General features: G+C 40.3%; 1 protein-coding gene across 4 annotated transcripts in view; it reads right to left on the bottom strand.

The window, feature by feature from the left end:
• FBXW8 (F-box and WD repeat domain containing 8) overlaps positions 1–22,768 on the bottom strand; it is a 62,896-nt gene that overhangs the window by 19,490 nt on the left and 20,638 nt on the right. For all 4 annotated transcript variants that reach the window (XM_073313063.1, XM_073313060.1, XM_073313062.1 and 1 more), the window contains exons 5-7: positions 15,821–15,978; positions 7,362–7,558; positions 4,656–4,865 (exon numbers count right to left, since the gene is read on the bottom strand). In XM_073313063.1, the coding sequence (XP_073169164.1) occupies positions 4,656–4,865; positions 7,362–7,558; positions 15,821–15,978 (565 nt within the window). The remainder of the gene's footprint in view (positions 1–4,655; positions 4,866–7,361; positions 7,559–15,820; positions 15,979–22,768) is intronic.

Raw genomic sequence — 22,768 nt, 5'->3', positions numbered from 1 at the left:
GATTTTAAAGCTGACATGTAAAGAAAAAACAATGGGCTTGTGTTTCTTTGTTTTTTAAGGATGGATAAAGAAGGCCTAAGAGGTTTTAGGCAAACAAAGCATTTTTTGTACCTTTTAAAAAAAAAAAAAAACATTAGAACTTCAGGACTTGTTCTCCCTAGAAGACCTGGTAACCAAAGGCCTAGTGAAACTGACACCAGAAGAGACACTGAAAGCTAATCAAATAATTAAGGAAGTTAATTTTGGTCCAACATCTTTTTTAAAAATGCCCCTCCCCCTCACATGCACAGAACCAAAGCCACCCCAGTTTAAATCTACTGACTTTAATGGAGTTACACTAGGGAAGAATTTGACCCATTATGCTTAAAACCATTCCTCACACCTCTGAATTCCATGGACTGTGGAGCACTCTGGCAGCGTCTAGATATTTCAGAGAGAGAGTATTTCTGGAAAGCAGTACATTCTGCATTGGCCTGTTACTGCCAAAAGGTTCAATATTAAAGAAAAAATTAACATTGAGCGATTAGTGGTCAAAAATACTCCCACAAAAATTGCCACGATCTAATAATCTAGAGCACACTGCCCATGAAATAAAATGGTATGCAGCTTTTATACTGGAATGATATAGCTATTAGAAAACAGCACTGGAATTCACTATCAATAGGTTTCTGAGATCTAAAGCTCTTCTAGAGACAGACCATCAACTTGTGACTCAAGTAATCAACCAATGCAAAGTCCCTTCACGTCTGTGTGTGGGGAATAATTATCATAATAGACATTAGTAATTAATTTCCGGCGTGATGTCAGCTGGTGTAGCAATGCCAAGCAAGCGTCCTTGTCAAGCATACCCCAGCCGTCTGGACTACTTCAGTCACATTGCCCTGATTAGGATGCGCGCTGATGCACTCTTAATACAATCTGCCATCAAATGCCAAATACTTCAGAACTAAATTAGGAAATATGTCCGACTCCACAGAATGATGCTAAGGACTCTAAGTGGATTTCTCTATTCCTTTATGAGGCACAAAGGCGATAGCCGATGTAATGGTCTTGAATGAGGCAATTCTATCTTCTAACCTCCCACCTCTGTGGGGAAAAATATTGGATTAGGATGGCAAAGGAATTAATAAAGACAGTATAGCCTCATAGCATCTCTCACCCCTAGAGGTATTTATGGCTCTTTCAGTGTTTTATGTATGAAAAGGGAATTTTAAGGGGAGATTAGATGCAGATTTACATCAACAGTGGAACTAGACAGAAAGAAAGCTGTCCCATTCTATTTGGTTGTCAAATGGGGAAAAAAGTGATAGAACTGCACTTGTGCACCACTTGCCACAGTTCCCACCCCAGCAACAACCCCTTTGCTCCATGCTCCACCTTACCTTCCCCCAGGAGTTGCTGTTCTCTTTTTCCCTTTTCCTACTAACTCACTACAAAGCTGAGTAGGAGCAATGGGATAAAATTAATCTGTGGACAATTTAGACAGGAAAAAGAACCAGGAAAGATTTCTTAACAATGAGATCTATTAACTGAGGAACAACATCCCAAGGGAAGTGACAGAAACCCCATTGCCTAAGTCATTTAAAACGGTACTGGGAAAAGCCCTAGACACTTAGGCTATATAAGAAATAATCTGTACACTGCCAGTGAGATGGAATTAATACCTCATAGGTCTTTTCAATCTAACTTCTGTGATATTTAACCATAATGAACACACACAGTAGCTGGATGTTTCCAGTAAAGACATCAGCATTAACTTAATTTAAAACATTTAATTGCTCTTCGTGCAGTTTCAGAATTAACACTCCACTGAAATGAATGAGGCAATTCACACTATTCAGAGCTACTGTTTCAGTCTGTCTGTAGACTCTGGAAGACCGTCCTGTTCTGATTCACATTTGGAAAAAAAAATTAACACCAGAAGAACTAGGAGCTTTTTTCCAAGTGAAAGTTTAAATTTTACTGTAAAATATTTGACATATTATGCCCACACTGCAACACAAAGTTTCTGTGGTGCGTATGTCCAGTGGACTAATCTAGACACTAGGTCAAGAAAAAAAAATCAATATTTTATGATGTAGCTAATGATATATGTCAATCTCACTGAAAAATTAAAAGCGTTCCCTGTTAAATCTCAATAGTTCTAAAAGCTGTAGAACTTGACCGAGCCATCAGCTTTTTAAGCATAGATGCAGTACAGTTGAAAAAACGGAAACTGCAGCTTATCAACTCTGCCATTGCCAAAAGATGCTTATGAAGGTAGCAGAATGCATTATAGAGGGCTTCAGACACACGAAGATTATTTATCCATCCCCTAAAGCAACATCTCACCATTCTTATAGGCTTGGAAGTAACTTCGCTCAAATACGGACATGAAAAACAATAGGGTTCTCCAAGGATTGCACAAGCAGGGTTTGACTCATTACTTAGGATGCCTCAGGTAGGTTTATTTTTGAAAAGAAAATAATTCCACCTGGAGGACTGAAGCAGTAGAAGATACAGATCTCTCTCTTGCAGCTGGGGAGTAGCAAATTTAATACTTACAGAAGCTAGCATGAGCCTTTTGACTAAGGGCATGTCTACACATACAGCGCTGCAGCTGCACCAATGTTCTATGCCTATAGGAGAGAGCTCTCCCGTTGGCATAATGAAACCACCTCCGCAAGCAGCGGTAGCTATGTTAGCAGGAGAAGCTCTCCCGCCAACATAGTGCTGTCCAAACTGGTGCTTATGTCGGTGTAACTTACATCGCTCAAGAGGGTGGTTTATTCACACCCTGAGCGACATAAATTATGCCAACATAAGCTGTAGTGTAGACAGTGCTTAAATTACCAAAGTCACTGAAACAAATACTGAAAGTTCATGTAAGCCTCAGAGCAGTGTGTTAAGAAACTGACCTCCCACTCCATCCACACAAAGCAAAAAAAGAAAGAAAGAATTCCTTTGGCCTTTGTTAACTATACAAAGAGACCTGGGTTTTCCCATTTGAAGTTCTGACCCTAAGAACCACTCAATGCCAACTGGTAAAGGTTCAATGTTGCGTAGCAGCAACTCCTACGAAGCCTGATAAACTCACTACACCTAACACACTGCTGTCATAGTATTTATCTATAAAGACTGTCATGTGAGATCTTAAATGAAAGCCAGGATCATGCTGGTCATTAATGTAATTGTGAAATGTACGTATTGATTATATTTAAAAGTTCTATCTATATACTGAAAATGTGTCCTTATAGTTTCTTTCAAGATATGATTTCCCACCAGAGGTGGGGAACTGATTTTGCCAGACAAAGGGATGTATGTTTATATGTCTGCCAAGGCTCATATGTAGATAAAGCACTGTAAGCCAAACACAATGAAACCTATATTTGCATTTCAGGTCAACACAAGGATATGACAACTTGGAGCCAGCATACCGGAGAACAAACAACAGGGGGCCATCCTGACTCTGGGGTCAAAACTATGAGTTTGGGGAAATATAAGGAGAAGCAAAAGCCATTTTGGTATCCATTTACTTAGGAAACCCTCTGTACGGTGGAGAATATTCCTGAAAACTTGGATCCTGGTATTGACTGAAAACCAGTAGCTCTCAAAGACTGAATTCTTAGGAGAAAATCTACTTTATAAAATAGGAAAGGTTTTTAATGTGTGTACCACACGCAAAGCGGAGATTCTCAGAGACAATCTGGGTACACTGAAAAAACGTTGGGGAAACTGGCAGTTTATTGCATCATTGCCACCATTTGGAATTACAAACTGTGACTAACCGGTGTATATATTTTACCTGCTTTAACCTCTCAATAACTCATTTCCTTTTCTTAGCTAATAAACCTTTAGTTAGTTTTTGACAGAACTGGCTACTAGTGTTGTCTTTGGCATAAGATCTAGCATGCAACTTGACGTGGATGAGTGACTGGTCTCTTGGGACTGGGAGTAACCTGATGTAGTGTGATTTTTGGTTTAAGTTACCTTTTATCATGAAGTCAGTTTGTTTGGGTGGCAAAATAGAATAGAGAGTCTAAGGTGGACTGTCTGTGAGTCCATGGTAAAACTGGTATAGTGATCCAGGAGTTCACATTTGTCACTAGATTAGTGAACTCTAATTATAGAACATACCACCAGTCTGGGGTGTCTGCCCTGTTTTCTGACCATGTACCCTGAGGCAGGCACTCTTAGTCATGAGCCACTCCACACAGCATGACAATACTGGTTCTGCTGCCACTCATTATTCTGTCTCAGTGTCTCTTAAATCTTAATCTTTGTTAATAAAAAGCATTTATTTTCACTGCAAGTAGATTACAGTGCTGCTATAAGGGACCTGATCGAAGTTGTGCCAGTCAAGCTGTGAATACACTGTCTTGTTGGGAGCAGCTTACCTGGTAATTACTATGAATGTCCAGTGATGGGCTGGAGACTGCAGGGAGTGCTCTGAGGACACGGGGGTTAGTGGGTACCTAGCAACAGCCTGTACCATGAGGGTCAGGTCTGCGGAAACCTGCAAGTCAGTGCTTGTGGCGCCAGAGACCACTGGTTTCAGCAAGGTGAACCACACCAGACTGTTTCACGCTAAGGTGAGGTACACAACCCTGAGTACCCCTGGGAAGCGACAAAGAAATTTACTGTTACATGACTCAAAAGGCTTGCTACTTAAATACCTTGTTGGTCTCATTCAACAGCCAGCCAAAGCCCTTTACTCCAAAGGCTGCCTCACTGGCAGATACATCTAGACATGTGACAGGCTGGCCATATACAGAATGGAGAACTTTGCCCGGCTCTTCTGCTTTCAGGAGGTAGACCATATCTTCAGCAGCTGCTATAGTCACTGGACTCCCAACAACATCTGGAACCAGGTGGAGAAAGTTGACCTACAACAGCACAGACATTTCTTAGTTTTTTTACACTTCAGTTGAAAATTCCCTTACATTGTTATCAGAAATACATGGCATGGCCATACGCTAAACAGGGCTCTTTAATAAACAAATTAACACACAGCTCCATAGGTGGCTAGTATCTAAAACCACCTTCTTGGAACCAAGTTTGTTTGTTTTGTTTTTTTTTTAAACTAGTGTTTGATTTTTGGTCTATTTGAATTTTAGAAGTTTGACTCCTACAACAGAATACTACTACATAGAACACCCTTCATCTAAGGCTTTCAGGATGTGCACATTTATTAAAGAATTATTCATTAAGTCTCGTAACAGGCCTAGGAAATAGGTACACATGTGACACAAAAGCCCACTGGTGCCAACAGACAATGGGTTCACAGGTTTCTTCTAGACAGTAGGTAAAACATGTATCTGTCAAAATGTAAATTAACCACTGTAAGCCACTACAATGGAAGCCCCATTTACATGTGAAGTCAACAGGGGGATAGGAAATCAACTGGGAGACAAGAATGAAGACTGAACCACAAGGGGTTGCCCTGTCTCTGGGGTCAGACAAAGAACTTTGGGGAACATAAGAAGGAAAAAAGATACTTTTTTTCCCCTGCACCTGGGGAATTAAATGGACAGCACTTTTACATTCATGAAAACAGGCTCTTAACCAAGGTCAGCTGAAATGTTGCAAAGGACATTCAGAGTGAGAGAAGTTTCTTGAGACAGATGATTAGCCTGCTATAGTTAAGTTTAGTCTCTAAGATCAGTGTTATAATTTTGTTTTGTGAGTTACCTTTCCGCTTCCATTATCCTTACTCACTATCTCTTAAATCTTAACCTTTGATAATAAACTTACGATTGGTTTCACTATAAATCTATCTCAGTACTGTGACATTATACAGGAGCTGATTCTGAGTTGAACCAAACAGGCTGGTAAGCACACTGTTCCTCTGGGGACAGCTGACCTGGTATTTCTGTCAGTGTTCAGTGGATAAGGGGCTGGATACTACAGGGGAATGCTTCAAAGGGCCTCGGGAACTGTGTTGCACCAATTATTAATCTGCAAGGCAAAGTCAGAGCTGGCAGAGCCCAGAGGAGATTGTTTGGGTGGCTAACAGACTGGAGGTGTCAAGGAGTTACCCAGTTAAGTACAAGCGAGTCTCTTTCCAGCTGGATGCAAGGAGGTGACTCTCAGTCCTGGGCACCTCAAGAACTATTACCACATATTAATAGAGTCATTTCACAGATGGGAAAACTGAAGCACCACGACGTTACATCAGGTGATCTGCACAAGGTCACAGTAAGTTAATGGAAGAGCCAGGAATGGAGCCCAGGAGTCCTGATTTTCAGTTCCCTGCTAGAACCATTAAGACCACAGAAATGTTGCTAGGGTAAAGTAATGTGCTGGTGAAACTGATGAGGGGTTCTCACCCTGGGGGTCACACTCGGAGGGGTGGGGGGGTAGATATCATGGTCACTCTGCTTTTCTTATACTGCTAAATGAGAGAGGGGTTGCTGGGATTACCAGTATGGAAAGGGTCAAGAATCCCCGAATAGATAATGGCATGCCATGGTTTCTAATCCAACATTAGAGACAACTGACAATGTCTTCAGTGTTTCTTTCAAATATCAGAAATTGGTATTACATACAGAGGAAGGGGAAAGAATACCGAAGATGGATATCTTTCTGTATAGCCACAGAAAGAAACATGATGGAGCACTTTATAACTACATGACAGGGTGACCCAATTCCAATGGAGTTCTTTCTTTGTTTTAATATTTTACTAGAAAACGTGTCAAAATTGTTGGCTTCTTTGTTTTGTTTTTAAGTATTCTAAGGATGTTTCCATTAAGAGGATGGGGAAGTAGTATTAGGGTTTGTTTAATCAGAACTCTACAGCCATTCGCTGTGCAGCCAGTTTTCTTGTGCTGATCAGAAATCAGAAGAGTTATACTTTAATACGCTCATTTCCTCCCTCACACCATTTAACAGACTTGGCCCATAATAAACTTTGGATTTTTAAAAAAAGATAAAATAGCCTCAGAACTCCATAGACAGAAGGTGTAATCTAAAGAAGCTGTGCAACCGGTTACAGCTTCACAAGTGACAGCATTAGCTAGCTTGTGATATCCTGCCTCAGAACTAATCAGCTAGTGTTGATCTGAAATTCTATGTGAGAAAACCTTGATCTACAAATGAGCCAACTTAGTTTAATGTTGACAAAAAATAATTAAAAAACAACAAAACCTCCCACGCCATATGGGCTCAGCTTCATTTTCACTTGTGGTTTAGGCCAGGATTTCATCCTGGCTCTTCAGGGATGAAAGACATGCATTAACTCACTGCAATACCAGCTAGCTGCTAATGCTCTCACATAGTTCATGCAACATCCTTTTAAGGTCATTGTAAGATCCCTCTTGGCCAGAAAGAATTAGGAGATCTGGAACACCTGGAACCAAACTAACCAGCCGGAAAATACTCACCAATTTCTGGATTTCAAACTGTGCAGTAGTTTTCCAGTATCCCCTGTCATCAGGGCTTTCCACCTTGACCTGGAAGCCAGATGCAGTTGCTATGGCTGCACTCTCCAAGCCAAGGGCCAAAGCCTGTATCCTTTGATTGTGCTGGTAATGATGGATAGGTTCACGCCCTATCATGAGACTCCAAACATTAACAGTCCCTGCATATAAAAGGCAAAACAAATGATTCTGTGTTACCCTATTTAATAATCAAAAGTAGCTTGAGGATGGCAGTTTCTGTGTATTAGTGAAATGGGTTGATACAAAGGAGGCAGGTTCTGGAGCACCTTCAAGACTCAATCCCTACGGCCATTAGAGCTCCAGCACACTACGAAGTAGTGCAAAGTGGGCTCTAGTGTGGGTAATAACTGTTCTTTCCCTGAGCAAGCCTTACACTGTGACTTTCAGAGAACATTGGTCTGTGCCTTAACCCTGCTCCTCTCAAGGCACCAGGGATGGAACAGACCATTTGCCAGAACACAAGGAGTTCCAAAGAAGAGCTGCGAATATAAGACTTATCTACTGTACACTTACCCTCACTTAATGGCAAGGAACTATCAAGGAGAAGCCGGGTTAAATGCTTCAAATGACCTCCCCCTCACATTCTCTCACTCAAAGTGTCTTTGAATAGTTTTGGATTGTGCACAAGGGGACAGGATGGGAGATTTCAGTGCCCTTCTAAAAGTGGAATCGAGGGTCTTATCCTAGCAGGGCAGTTACATATAGCTTGCAACCAAACACTTAAATCCCAAATCTTGATGCTTCGAGAATGGGGGAAATGTGGAGAAGACTGTTGTTTTTTGAAAGCTAACGAGCACAGGATCCCAGGCTTGGGAAATGGAATGCTGCTCCTTTCAGTGGTACAGACCAGTAGGTAACAGGTTGGCAATTGCACTGGCTTGCGGTATAAATCAAAAGAATTCCACTTAAAAAGTAAAGTACATAAAGTCAAGAGCTTTAATTTCAATTTACAAGAGTAAACTGGAGTTGTTAGTGTACTACAGATCAGCAGGGCTGAACACACAAAGTGAGTTAGAGCTCACTTCCAAGCTACCCCTGCATTGAAACGGAGCAGCAATTCTTCAGTCTTACAGACAGGATCAGAGCTGGAGAAGCCTTCCCTCTACTTGAGCATGGCCATTAATGATGAAATGATTAATGGTGGCTACTACTTCAAAAGGAGACATAAAAGCTCTGACAAGCAGCTGTGGACAGGCACCCATGCCAGTTTGCAAACGCCTTTCCTGCGTCCCAAAGGAGGTAAAGCGAGAGTGTGGTAATGAAACTGCTCATAGTGGAAATGGTATCTAAATGAGTTTAAATTGATTTATGTTCGCTTTTGTAAAGATTATTTGGTATCTTGAAAGTGCTACCACTATAAAATAATGCAGACAATCCTTAAGGCCTCTGTCTAATGGCACTCCCGGAGAATATTTATATTCCTCGTCATGGGAATGAGAACCATAATGGAGACCATTTTTGTTTTATTAGGGATGCATATTTAAATTAATCTGCTATTTGCCTAAATAGTTAGCCGCCTCTGTTTGTGTGCACAAAGCCAAAACTGCAATTAGGCTTCCATTAAAAAAATAAGTCCCAACTAAAACTGTCCCGGTGGAGTCGTAAGGGCTCGGAGCAGAACTTTCCAAAATTACTTCTTAGCCGAATGGTAATTATGTTAATTGCTTGAAAGGTAAATAACTGCTGAACTGGTTTTGAAAAATAGAACATTAGCACATGCCACACCCATGCTTAAAACAAGTTAACAGGTTTAAATGGATGGTGTAGACTATTGTTTACTTTGGGGACTGTAGCTTGTGCATCACAGAGACTTAAGGCTTTTGTGATTTTTTTTACCTCACTTTATAGTGGACAGCAGGTCCACATCTCCAAACTGGCACAACAGGGCTCAAGTCTGATCTCAGGCACTTTAGATCAGCTACTGAGTATGCCAATATTGTGAGTAGTTGAGTTTTCAAGAAAGGAAGAGGTACATATTTCTGAGTACCCGAACTGGACCTTTAATTAGATCTAATCTGTTTCGTTTGTAAACTTATCTGGGCAGGGTCCTGTGTTCATATTTTTCTGCTGAACACCTACTCCACTTTTGGCACTCTACAAACAAGAGCACTGAAATACTGCTCAGAGAAGAGTATAAAAATAGAAACAGAAAGTGAATTGCTTCTCTCTTCACAAAAGAAATACGTTTTGCCTTACACTTTGGGGTTTCTGCAAGACAGCATGAAATAAGCCCATCACACAGAAGCCTGTTCTAGCCCATGAATAAAATGGAGAACTCTGGGATTCAGTGTTTTGGTCTCACAGTTTGAGAAGCAAAAACCATTTCATTAGAAAGTTTATGGCACATGGTATCCATTAAAACCAGAAAAGGAGCTCTGATTATGAGCTGCAATTAAACATACATAGTATAAAAACAATCTCATGTAACCAATCTTCAATGTACATAGCATTTTACCAAATATTTAAAAGACAAAGTCCCTGCCCCAAGACACTTACATTCCAAGTCAGAAAAATAAAATGCACAGAATACCAGTTCCAGCACAAGGGGGTGTGCAGACATCATTGGGAAGATCAGAGAATGAAGGTTTTATGAAGATATGGGATTCCATGTTTGTTTTAAACTGCCAAGCCAAGAACAGAAGATGACGGAGGCAGCAGTTTGGAGGGCGAATGCAGAACAATATAGGGAGCAAGAGCTGACTGGTATTTTCTTTCATTATGAGTGAAGTGAATATCATGTGCACACAACAGCTTGTGATGTCTGAGAAACGAGTATAGGGCTTGCTTGGTTCCAGGGAACAGTTAGAAAACGCCTCCCTCAGGGGCACCAACAGGTATGGATTATATAAGCGGTGTTGCTATGAAGCAAAGAAATGTGAGCGCAGGTCCTTCCACTCCAAAGCACCAGAGAATTAATTAATTAATGGGCAAGTCAGCCTTTGCTTTATTCACTCACATTGTATTTGATGGGACAAAATAGGGAGAAGCCATTTTTATAGCTGAAATTATCTGTGTTGAGATAACACACATTGTAAAGAAATATTTTAAATATATATATGTATTAAAAGCATAGGATTTGTCAGGGTGGATGAGATCATTGATCTACCCAGTCTGTCTTCCTGCCTCCAACAGTGGCCAATATTTCATTCCCACACAAAAAGCTTTGCTAAGGTGAAGTTAAGGTTGCAAGCACACAGCAGTGTTTGAGGACATATTAACTTCCAAGAACATTATAGTTTAAAAAATAAAAATCCATCAAATGTTAGAAACACACAAAATTGTGAGTAAGAATGGCACTTCCACAACAAGCCAGAGTCACACCACAATCTTAACTCTGCTCCATTGGAGCTGTGACAGTGCAGTATTCTCAGACTGACTGAGTAACTACTGCGCATTTACTTTCCTTTCTGGCTTAAGGAGACAGATGTTCAGTTGGATTGTCTAAGTGCGAGGAGTCAGTTACAAGCAAGATGGTGCAGCTATTGATTTGTGATATTACAATCACTGCATTTGCACTTCCTGATGATCACTTAGTATTAACATCCACTTGCTGCATTATGCCTCGGACTGTAAGTGGTTTGGGGCACAGACTGTCTTTTACTCTGTACAGGGCCTCACACAATGCAGCCCTGATTCAGACTGAGGCCTTTACATGCTTATTTAGAACCAGACAACTACACAGGTTTTTCCCGGAGTAAGAATTTGAGTGAGATGCTCCCCATTAGCAATGGAAGCTTCCCACGCAACTAGTTTTATATTTAGTTTCAAATATATTTGTCTCTGGTGCCAAGTACGATGCTTTACCACCATACTAACCTGAACTGTTTTCATATCAATGTTCTAATTTCACGACATGGTAGGTCTGCATAAGCAGACATGCAAAATGATTATCTACATTTTTAAGTGTTACATTGCAACTGTCTACCAGTGCGGGCTTGTCTATGCCAGCAGAGCCCCCTAGTGGAGATGCAGCATAAGCTGACAGAAGTTCTGCCGACATAGTTACACCACCTCCCCAAATGACATTAGTTAAGCTTACAAAAGTGCTCTGCTGTTGGCACAGTTTTATCTTCACAAGGGGCTTTGCTGGCATAGCTATGTTGGCTAGAGAGAGTGATTTTTTCCACAGTCATAGCTGATATAGCTATGCCAGCAAAACTTTGTAGTATAAACTAAGCCTGTACCAGTGTGTGTCGCATCTCCTTGTTAGTAACTAATCAAAAAAGGGTATAACTGCCTACTACTGCTACCAGCTAATCGTTAACACATTAGTTTAAGTGGAAATGGACTGTGATTTAAATCTGATGGTACCAGGTTGAAATACTGCTGATGACCCATGCTGGGGATTCACTTCATCAGCTCTTCCTCATTAAGACAATACTGCTAGTGGTTGCTGGTAACCTTGTAGACCGAGATGTAGGCCAGTCTAAATGTACATTATCTTCAAGGATCAAAGCAAGAAAATCATCCATATGATTCCACGTTAGAACAGGGAACCTGGACATTGTGGTGGTGGGGATCTTATTCCCTCACTTCAGCTTCAAAGCAACGCTGCCGGAGCCAATGTGATTTACAGGGAGGTGGGTTTTTTCTTTGTTGAGGTTTTTTGTTTTTCTTTTTTTGGGGGAGGGGGGTGGAGCGGAGGGAGAGGTTGTGAATGCAATTGTTCCTGTTAATTTTCATCTATTCTGTTTAGGAGCGCAACTCCCACTTTTCCTATCCTGATCCAAGTTAATTTAATGTAAACTTCTCATTTTTAAATACTGTATTTTATTTTCGATAGGGGAAAACAAGAAAAAAATCAACTGAAAACTCACATTATTATCTGGCATACTAGCTATATTATCTACAAGTATGATATTGCCTGAAATTATACTAATGAAATAAACTATTTAAAAAAAACCCATGTTTCATTAATGGAACTGGCCTGAAGTCTCAAACTTGTTATCTTGAATCCTAGACTTTTGCCAAAAAAAACCCCACATGTAGTCTGAAGTGATAAACAGCAAGATCAGATACCATTCAGACGACTAGGGCGAGAAATTAACATTGAATATAATTGGAAAGTTGAGCTTCACATCATGGCTCAGTGAAGCAGGCATAGAACTAGAAGTAAGAAAACTTGGATTCTGTTCCCAGCTCCGTGACTCGCTGGAGTTAATAAACTGATCCTTATCTCCTTTTTCCCATTTGTAAAGTGGTTATAATAATACTTGCCCCTTTACTTGGCAACTGCAAAACAGAAGTGACCCTTGGCCAACTAGTTTCAGAAGTTCAGCAGAGAAAACTTGAAATTTCAGTTAATTCCAAATCATCAAAACGTGTGTCTGATTTTTAAAGTGTAAAATCAAAGTTCAATTTACGTACCTTTTACCAATGAAGAGGTACAGTAAATTCACAGCAACATTGACCCAGGCACCCTTCTTCCTTAAAGCGTCTGCAAGCTACACTGTTTGGTGTTGTAACTATTTTGTGGCATGTTTTGGAACTTAGAAGTGTGCTACAAATAAACCTGTTCACCAGAACTCTCCATGTCTGATATTATAAATCCAGGGTGCTAGGTAGGTAGATGAGGGAATGGCTCTGAGAGCCTCTCACTCACCATCTTGCCTACTTAGATATCAGGTTTTCCATTCAAAAGCAGTGCTGCCTCAATTCCTAATAACAGAGCATGCATATAAGCAAGTGCATTCTGATCACTGCAGAAATCACTTTCGTTTGTTCTATACCAACCTATGACAAGTAATATTAGCTACTGTTGACTAGGTTTCAAAATATTAACAGAAGTGGGGACAACATTATTTCCCTTCTATACCCACAGACAAACATGACAGCTTAAGTCTTAAAGGTGGTACAAAAAGGATGTTCTCATTTTACACCACAGAAAGTTTCCAAGTCAAACTATGAGAATCTGGGGGAGGGGGGACAGTTAAAGTAGACTTCAGTTCCCCAAAAGCTGTGGCTTACGGCCAAAGTCAGGCAAGCATGGAGCAGATGGAGTCCTGGCAAGGCCGCTACTGTCCCTGCATTAGCAGCATCTGCTCATTACCCAGAACCCTCGCCTGCTTTATCTAATGCTCCAGGAAAAGCATTTTGATTTGATTCATTTCAGTACGGTAACGTGCAACACAATTAGTGGTAAAATCAAACTGGAGGACTGCCAGTGCTGACAATAGGAAACAAGGCAGAAGAAATACGAGGCCAGTGGGTTGGAATTCAAAAACCACAACTGTGGATCAAGTTGCCAAATCTCATTGCCCCAGATGTACATATAGTATGCCTACTGGGCACAGGGCATAGAACTTACATTTTCTCCCAGGACAGTTTTTCTATCTGCCGCTCCTTGCATCTGGTTCCTCTGTGGTTGACTCCCATGGAATACCCCAGGGGTGCAGTCACCAGGACTCACGATCCAACTTTTCTTCAGTGAAATCAGAGCCAGAGTACACCATAGCATGCAGGCACACATGACTGACAGCCTCTATACAAGATGAACCCTTTGCTTGCTATTTTTCTTATGCCTTAGGAACTATTCGCAACTGCTGAACTATACCACATAGTGCTATCAGCAGACGCTAAATAAGCAGAATCTGCCTGTTAGTTCTTCCATGCAATCAGATGTCAGGGACATTACTGCTTGAACTCTTTTGAACTGGGAGAAACTGATGTTATCTCAAGGAGTCTGCTAGCCGTGGATTCTTTGCCTGACAACAAAACCTCCAGCACAATGGTGTTTGGTTTCTCTATATTAGTCAAACTTACAAAACAAAAGGGAGAGAGAGCTGGAAAAGTACATCAGGCACACACTAATTTAGGAAGTTTTTGTCATTTAGATAAAAAAATAATTCTCTTCACGAAACTATAAATATATGCTTTGTTATTCATGTTAGTAAACAACTGCAAAACCATAAAATACGCTAGTGCATTAGGAAACTAAGCTATTCTGACTGAGGCTCTCAAATCAGAATAATCACTGACCTGTCACAAAATCCGTTAAACAATATGCCCAGCAGAGTTAAGACATACAGGTTTACTCATGACAGTTACTTATTCTCACATTGTAACATACAGTTCAACACAAGGACCATGAGACAAACAGATAATTAGACCTGTAGTCACTGGAAAGACTAAAACACAAGCTAATATAAAACCAAAGAACTCTGCTCTCTTCACTGCTTGCACAAACTGGATAGAAAGCCAGAGCTCAAACCACCTTGTGCTAGAATATCCAGTGACTTAAATAACCAAGCTCAATTTATAGATGTTAATCACAACAGAATGGCTGCTGTGAAGAAATACTCCATTAACAGTTTCTGGTGACAACAAACAATGATAGAGTTCACACTGCAACAAATACTATAATCAGAATACTTTGTTTCTATCAGAGGGTTTGTTTGTTTAATTTTAAAAAAATAAATAAATAGATAGATGGATTTGATTTGGCTGTCATACTTAATTTTTGTTCCCATCTGCCAGCTGGTGACATTACAGTGCATCAAAATCAGCACTAATACTGTAAAGCTCTGTAACTTTAACAGGTTTTGGTTCTGACAAGATGAGAGGAACAGGTCTTACTGATGTCAAACCCCGGGACAAGGCACACAGAGAATGGAGGATACAATGGTGGTTAGCTTTGCTTGGAATACTCGGGACAGCAGAATCCCAATTACTTATCCAAGCCTTCTTTTTTCCCATGACCTGCCACCATGTGGCTCTGGTCTAGTCACTCTTTGCCTCAACTCCACATCACTCGCACACATCGGATATATCCTAAATAGCAATAGATTATTAGGATTATAATATATTCCCATTAAACAAACTATTAGGCAATATTTTTTTATTTGACAAGTAAGTGTACATGATAAAATAAGCAACTGGTGTTGCTTACAAAAAGAAACTTTCCTTCTTAGCCACATATTGTAACCCAACAGCAGTGAAAATTAAGGTATCAGTAAAGGAAATGTTCTTTACATATACCCTATGTATATTCTATCCAGGGAATTCAGAGTGAAGATGCAGAATTCTGATTAACCAGGCACTGAAAGTTTAGCCATATTCCCATAAACATGCCTCAGGGTGCCCTAAGAAAAACAAGACTGTAGGAAGAATATTTTACAGCAAACAATTTATTTGCTTAAGATGGCTTGGTTGGATCACCGCCTGGCAGTCAAACCCTGTGCAGCAGTTCCGGTAGGAATTACACATCAGTTTTAATGGGTGCTATGTTCCAATGCCTCCTAATGCATTTATGGTTATTGGCCAACTTTTTCACATAAAAGCAAGTGTGTGTGGATACAGAGGATTACAGACACACAAAGCTGAGCACAGCTGCTTCATTTTTGTAAAGCTTTTGTTTAAAAAAAAAAAAAAAAAAAGTAGGGAGGAGAGTTGTGGTTACTTACCATCCTCATAAGCCGCTACAGCCAGAGAGCTGTTTATCCTCACAAAGGAGACATGCGGCTGGGGTCCAGGATCAGCAGAGCCATGCACTGGTTCCAGGATGGGGGCCGTGTAGTCCCAGGTGCGGGTGTCCCACAATCTCACATCTCCTGATGTATATCTGGAAGAGCAGGATGTTATTCATTCCAAAAATATTTGAAAAGATTTGGGAAAAGAGCCTTCAAACCAAATCCCACAGGAATGGGTCTCATTCTGTTTAAATCCACTGCATGGCAACATCAATAATACAACTTAGATACTGAGTCTGATTCTCCTCTCACTTACTCTGTTTTATGCTGGCATAAATCCACTCATTTCAATGGAGTTATTCCTAATTTACGCCACTGTTCAATGCAGAATCAGGTCCATTAAGACTTTCAAACAGTCTAGAAATAAATCTATTAAAGTGTTCCCCATTGTGTTAGTGAAATATGGCAACAACATACATTAACTTTCTAGAAGGGGTGTAAGTGGAGATGAGTACGGGGGGGAAAACAAATGAATCAGTGCTCATTATATCACACTATAGATGGCAAAACCTGTACTGTAGCTTATGAATCAACCCTCTTTTATCCTCAAGTCCTGCCTTCACTGCAAAACCCATGTACAGAAATTTTTAATCAACAGCAGTATTTTTACACACACAAAGGACAGACACTGAAAACTAATGTTTTTTGTAGGCACAAGCTTTCCAGTGCCTCATCCATGCATCAAAGTTGCCTGAGTAAAGTCCCTGAAGGCTAACTGATTTGTTCATACAATTAAGTCCTGCCTTCTCACAGAAAGCTCATTTGCTGAAACACGTGACACTCTCTAGTTTTACTCCACTTAAGAATATAAAAAAACCTAAACAGGCCTCTCAGATTACACCGGCCACACCTAATAGATGAATTAAGGCCACAAAACTGAGAGTGGCACAGAATCTGACTACATAGGGTGTGTTCTAAGGCACTAACCATACAACTAGAGGGGTGCGGAAAGAGAGTAATGGATGCTGTGTGCAGAGTGGAACAGTCTGCAGAAAGAATGTAAGATGACTATCCCATGTACCAGCTTCCTTACTACTGGGCAAAGTAATGGACTCAATCTGGAAAGGAAAAAATAAAGGAATGGTGCACTTTAGTGTTTAATATGGAATCACAGTAGGACTGGAACAGTGAAAGCTCTAAAAACAGTTTATTTATCTCTTTTTCTATAGTGCTTAGATCCAAACAGTGTTTTACAAACAGAAGACAATTCCCTTTCTCATCAATTTTTACATCCACCCCAATTTTTTGCAGAGGAGTTTCTTTTAGAATAAAATTTTTCATGAGATTAGAAGCTCTTCAGGGCAGAGGACTTGGCTTCTCCTTGTTTATAAAGTGCATAACATGCTTTTTCTGCTATATAAGTAATAAAAATAAATACCACTAATGATAAATGAGAGGAAGGATGGTCTTGTGGTTAAGGCACTGGACATGTCTACACTCGCACTTATGTCAGCAAATCTTTTATATCTCCAGGGTGTGAAAAAAAAACAACACACCAAGCAACATAAATTTTGCCAGCATAAGTGCTTGTGTGCACAGCACTGTGTCAGTGGGAGAGCATCTCCCACCGACATAGCTACTGCCCCTTGTTGAGCTGGTTTGATTATGTCAACGGGAGAGCGCTCTCCCGTCAGCACAATGTGGCTACACAAGCGCTCTTACAGCAGCACAGCTGCATCGATACAGCTGTACCACTGTAAGCGTTTAAGTGTAGACATGGCCTAAGACTTGTGAGATCCAAGAAATTCCCAGCTGCTCCACAGATTTACTGAGTGACCTTGGGCAACTCATTTAATCTCTCAGTGCCTCAGTTCCCCATCTTCAAAATGGGGGTAATATAGTTTCCTTTCTCCCATCCTGTTTGTATAGATTATGAGCTCTTCGGGACAGAAACGATGACTTAATTATAAAAAGAAAAGGAGTACTTGTGGCACCTTAGAGACTAACCAATTTATTTGAGCATGGTTAGTCTCTAAGGTGCCACAAGTACTCCTTTTCTTTTTGTGAATACAGACTAACACGGCTGTTACTCTGAAACCTGACTTAATTATGTGTTTGTACAGCACCAAGCGGAATGGGGCACCCATCTCAATTGAAGCCTCTATGCGCTATTGTAAAAAATATTTTTCTACTATTATTAATTTGTAAGTAACATTAAGAGTCCCTGCCCAGAATATAATATTTTAGAAAGCTCTAACTTAATCAGACAGACCATTTGGGGCTATGGCACCGATGAAGTGATGGCTTTTCCTTTTTCTGGAAATTGTTCTAGTTCGACACATCTCAAGTGATGGGATATTAATCAACAGAAAGCAATGGTTTCTCTTCCTCTCCTAGATGGTCTCCACTGAGACCGTGACTCAAGCAGCTCTCTCCCACCAGAGAAAAACTGGCAGCACCCCCACCAACCCCCTCTCCTTGAGCCACTGCCCCCATTTCTGCCCGAAGAGTTGGAGCCAAATGACCAAGGCAGACCATACGTGTAGTGGAACGCCTCCAGTAGATACTCCTTGAAGATATGGGCGCAGCAACTCCACGAATGGAGGTGGAGGGGTGGTGAAACGACCATCTCGTCTCCATGGCCCAAGACACGAAGGCCAAACCTTTCAAAATTGTCCACTGATCTCGACTGTCCAAACCGAGTCACCTTGGGCTGGATTTTCAGAGGTGCTGAGAATCTGCAGCTCTCATGGTCTTGAACTGGAGTTGTGGGTGCTCAGCACAACAGGTCTCAAGTTGGACACCCAAAAATCAAGGCACCCAGAATAACTTGCCTCCGGCCTCCTAACAGAAACTCCTGCTAATGGAATTTTCCCACTCAGAAGCAACAAGCGACAGATGCTACAGTTTTTCTTTTAGTAGCAGAATCCTAACTCCGCAGAAAGAGGCACTGGAATTGTGTGTAAATCTTCATCCACTGCATGAGAGAAGCAGGCAGCAGCCAGTATTCACAGCCCCAAGCATTCAAAAATTATAAGTCAGGACCCCCAACTCATGAGATCTGAAAAGTAATGAAGTCTGCATTGTCTTTAATTTCCATTCTATTGTCTGAGCTCTAGGGATTCATGTTTCCAAGCCCCTCTCACCTCCCAAACATGAGGGCTAAAAACTTATCTTATTTTTTAAATGAAAGGTATGATTCTCCTGTAATCACATCACTCCAGGAGCTGGAGCTTTAAGAGATACCACATATTGCTAGAGCTGACAGCACTGAGCAGCAGAATATTTACCTCCATGATTAACCGAAGGAAAAACAGTAGCATCTCTCCCTACACAAATGCATACTTGTTGGCACTTATTCAGATGTGTGAATGTAAAACAAAAGTGCAGGAGACTGGAGTGGGAGACTGAAGGTTTAAGCAAAATTAGAGGAGGAAAAAAAAAACAATTTGATATTTCTAAAAGCACTATGCCTAACTTCTCTATACAGCATGCAAGATAAGCACTCTGCAACTTAAAACATGCTACCACACATTAGAGAATAAAAATAGCTGATTGGTGTTGGATTCCTTAACAGTGAAACTGCAGAGATTCCAGTGTGAAAAGGAGTTTTTAAAACAATGCTTCTTTAATGCTATTCTAAAGGACAATACAGTCTCAATGTTAGCTCCATAAACATTGTTAAAGTATTAGAAGAAAAGAAAAGCAGCTTTTCTACTTAAAGCAATTCATTTTTACATCAAGGGATTGTTGCACACGGCAAAGTTTCATGTTCATGTAGCTGTTTCGCCTACCATAGGTTGGCTCAGCAGAACAGTACACTGCACAGTAAATAATCTGCTCCTAGATGATAGCAATGCTGGAATTAATCTATTAAAGATTCTCCCACCCCAATAATTTTTAGGGTTCTCATGTAAATATTCTTCTGATGATTTATGCTAAACTGAGAGCACTACAAAATGAAGTCCTTTATACGCAGACTAGATACAGAAACTCTTAAGCCTATTCACATGGTGGCTTCTCTGCTGAGACTGTCAACAAGGATGACAATTAAAGCTCATCTGGACTGCTTTATGCCAGGAAAAAAACCTCTAATTTATTTTTAATAAAGCAATAAATAGGTGCTATTTTCTATGGTATGGGTATCATTCAGCCGTTTTTTATTTTGCCCTTGCTGTTTTGTTGAATTCAGTATCAAATTCATACTCACTTTCCGTGAAACAGAGCCATTTAAACACCTACTCCGTTGAAAATAGTTTACTCTACAAGGCATCCTATGTTAAAGAGTGGCTGAACGTTCTGTATTTGCTCCCCATCCTTGAACACTAGTATTGGCTCACAAGGCATTTCAAGATCCAGTTTCAGATCTCACACACTTTATTCACTCTGTGGTCTTGTTGAAACTTAAGGACCTTTCCTCTAGCTAATTCCCAGCCACACCTAGCACTCAACAAGCACCCACTTCCTGTGTCCCGTTCTGCTACTTTGCCAATGGTGATGAGACAGCCTTTGCTTCTGAAGCTCCTGCTAACCAGAAGAGCCCTTACCTACCTCATCACTTAATACTGCTAAAAAACAATGTCTTAATGCCTTTCTCCTACTACTTCTCCTTATTGTAGGATATACTGAACATAACCTTCCATAACTGTATTATTTATTCTGATATTATGTTTGGTAATGCATTTTAATCTCATTTTCACAAAAGATTCAGGCACTCAGAAGTCTAAAATCCATTTAATCTCTTTTGAAAATGGGATTTAGGCTCCTAAATCAGTTAGGCATTGTGACAATCAGTGCAGCAAAGCCTAAATACCTTTAACACTCTACGCCTAACTGACTAGCCCAAGACAAAAAGTGTTACAGTCAAAGTTGAATGCACACCCTATGAATGAGGGGTTTTTTTTCCATCTGTTTACTTATGGAAACAATAATTTAACTGCTTTTTACTGGCAGCAGCTTTACAAGAAGGTAAGCAATAGTTTCCTTTCTCTCTTTTATAGTTGTGAAAGTGGAAGACAGGTGGCTAGGAAAAACCTGTGGCTTGCTTCAGCTGGTATTCATGCTTACTCAGCAGTGGGCACTGAAATGCAGCACATGTGGAAGGAAGTGGAGGTGTGGAATTTGGACACCGTTCTAATGAAGTGGTACTGAAGAAACAGACAATTTCATAAGGGCAAAAACAAAATCAGATCTGAAAAAGCTTAACTATATTGGATAGCAAGAGCCAGAACAAATTTGGGGAAGGGGGAGGAAGACTGATCTCTCTCCAGAGCCCCAGATGTCTTTATGGTTGCCTAATGGCAATTACCTTCAACCAATTAAGACACTGCTATCACAGTTGCATTGTTAGTAAGCCTTTGGCCCTCAGTGTTGATGGCTGTCTAATTAGTGTTTGTGCAAAGTACAACTGCAACTAATACATAAGCTAACAAATACACAGAAGAAAAACTGATAGCAGAAGCATTTTCAAAACAGTAGTGAATTTGTTCATTCAGTCCATGGCAACAGTGCAGGCAAACTGTTTCCTTCTTAATGTACTCAGTGCTGGCAGGACAGATTTTCACTCCAAACAAATAGGTCATATAGGCCATCACTTGTTTTCTGTTTCTCTAGGATACTGGTATAGACCCTCGATTTGGGCTACCACAAGTACATCACTCCACAGCTATCGTTGAATGGTTTAACACCACGGATCTCTAATAAGCAGGCTCACAAATCAATTTACTATTCTCATAATTCCTCTAAAGAATATGTAGCAAAAAAAAATGAAAAAAATTTGCTTCACAGTTAGGTTTAATTTCCAGAAGGCAAACTCTGTTCTGTTTCCAGATACCTGTGGTGATCAACAAAACAAAACAAAGCAAAAAAACCCCAACAACTTCGTTTCAGGCAGTCAGTGACCATCTGTTAATACTCAAAAGATCTGATTATGAAATCCTTATTAAGTCACAACTCTTACTGAAGTCAGTGGGAGTTTTGCTCAAGTAATGATCCACAGTCATAGCACCAAGTTTAAACAGATGCCTGTTGATAAGCAAGTTAAATAATAATGAGCACTTTGTATTGTCATGCTGCACTGAACATCTCAAATCTTTCATCTTTATTCTACTAACAGTAATTAACCAGTCCTTCATGAAGTTAATGAAGGTACCTAGTCAGTGGGTTCTCTCATAGCATTTGTTTTTGGGTTTTTTGTTTTTTTGGGGGGGGCGGGGGTGTTCTTTTTTGAGAACAAGAGTCAGTTAAACATGCAAATCCAGTCCACAAAAACCCCAGCCTTGCTCATTCAAATCATCCTATGTCTTCTTAGGTATTTATATTGCACCAATACTGTAGTAGATGAGTGCCTCATAGTCTTTAATGTTTTATCCTCAAGACCCATGAAGTAGGGCAGTGCTGTTATACCCATTTTACAGATAGGGAAATTGGGCAAGCACTTTAGTCTGTGTGTGCCTAATGTGCTAAGGACAATTACTTTCCACAAGGCCCATATAACAAGGTGACAGATTATATATTCAGTTTCAAATACCTCATTAAAATTATGACAAGTTAGGAGTCCATCAAAAAGCAACACACACAGAGTGATTAAACAGATTCTATGGCCTTGGGTATATTTAGACAGTTAAAACCCTGAAATCTTCACTGCTGTCAGAAACAGTGGAAGCTGTAGTTTAGGCATAGCTTGGGTCTGTGTATCCGTGTCTTCTGACCCTGCACAGAGGAAAGTTAGATGACAGAGGGATAACAATGCCCAATCCTTACCTATGCTCCAGCTTTCTCTACTAGCAGTTATTTTTGGATACTCATTTTGCCACTGTAAACATAGTTTATTACATATATACATATATACGTACATAGAGAGAGACACAGACAGACAGACAGGGAGGAATTATTTAGGAAGGCACAAGAGAGTATAACTAGAACAGGATGAAAATAAGAAAA

This window comes from Lepidochelys kempii, chromosome 15 (assembly GCF_965140265.1).
Source record: "Lepidochelys kempii isolate rLepKem1 chromosome 15, rLepKem1.hap2, whole genome shotgun sequence".
NCBI lineage: Eukaryota > Metazoa > Chordata > Testudines > Cheloniidae > Lepidochelys > Lepidochelys kempii.
Note: the sequence above shows the minus strand (reverse complement) of the source record. Positions and strands in the feature narration are given on the sequence as shown.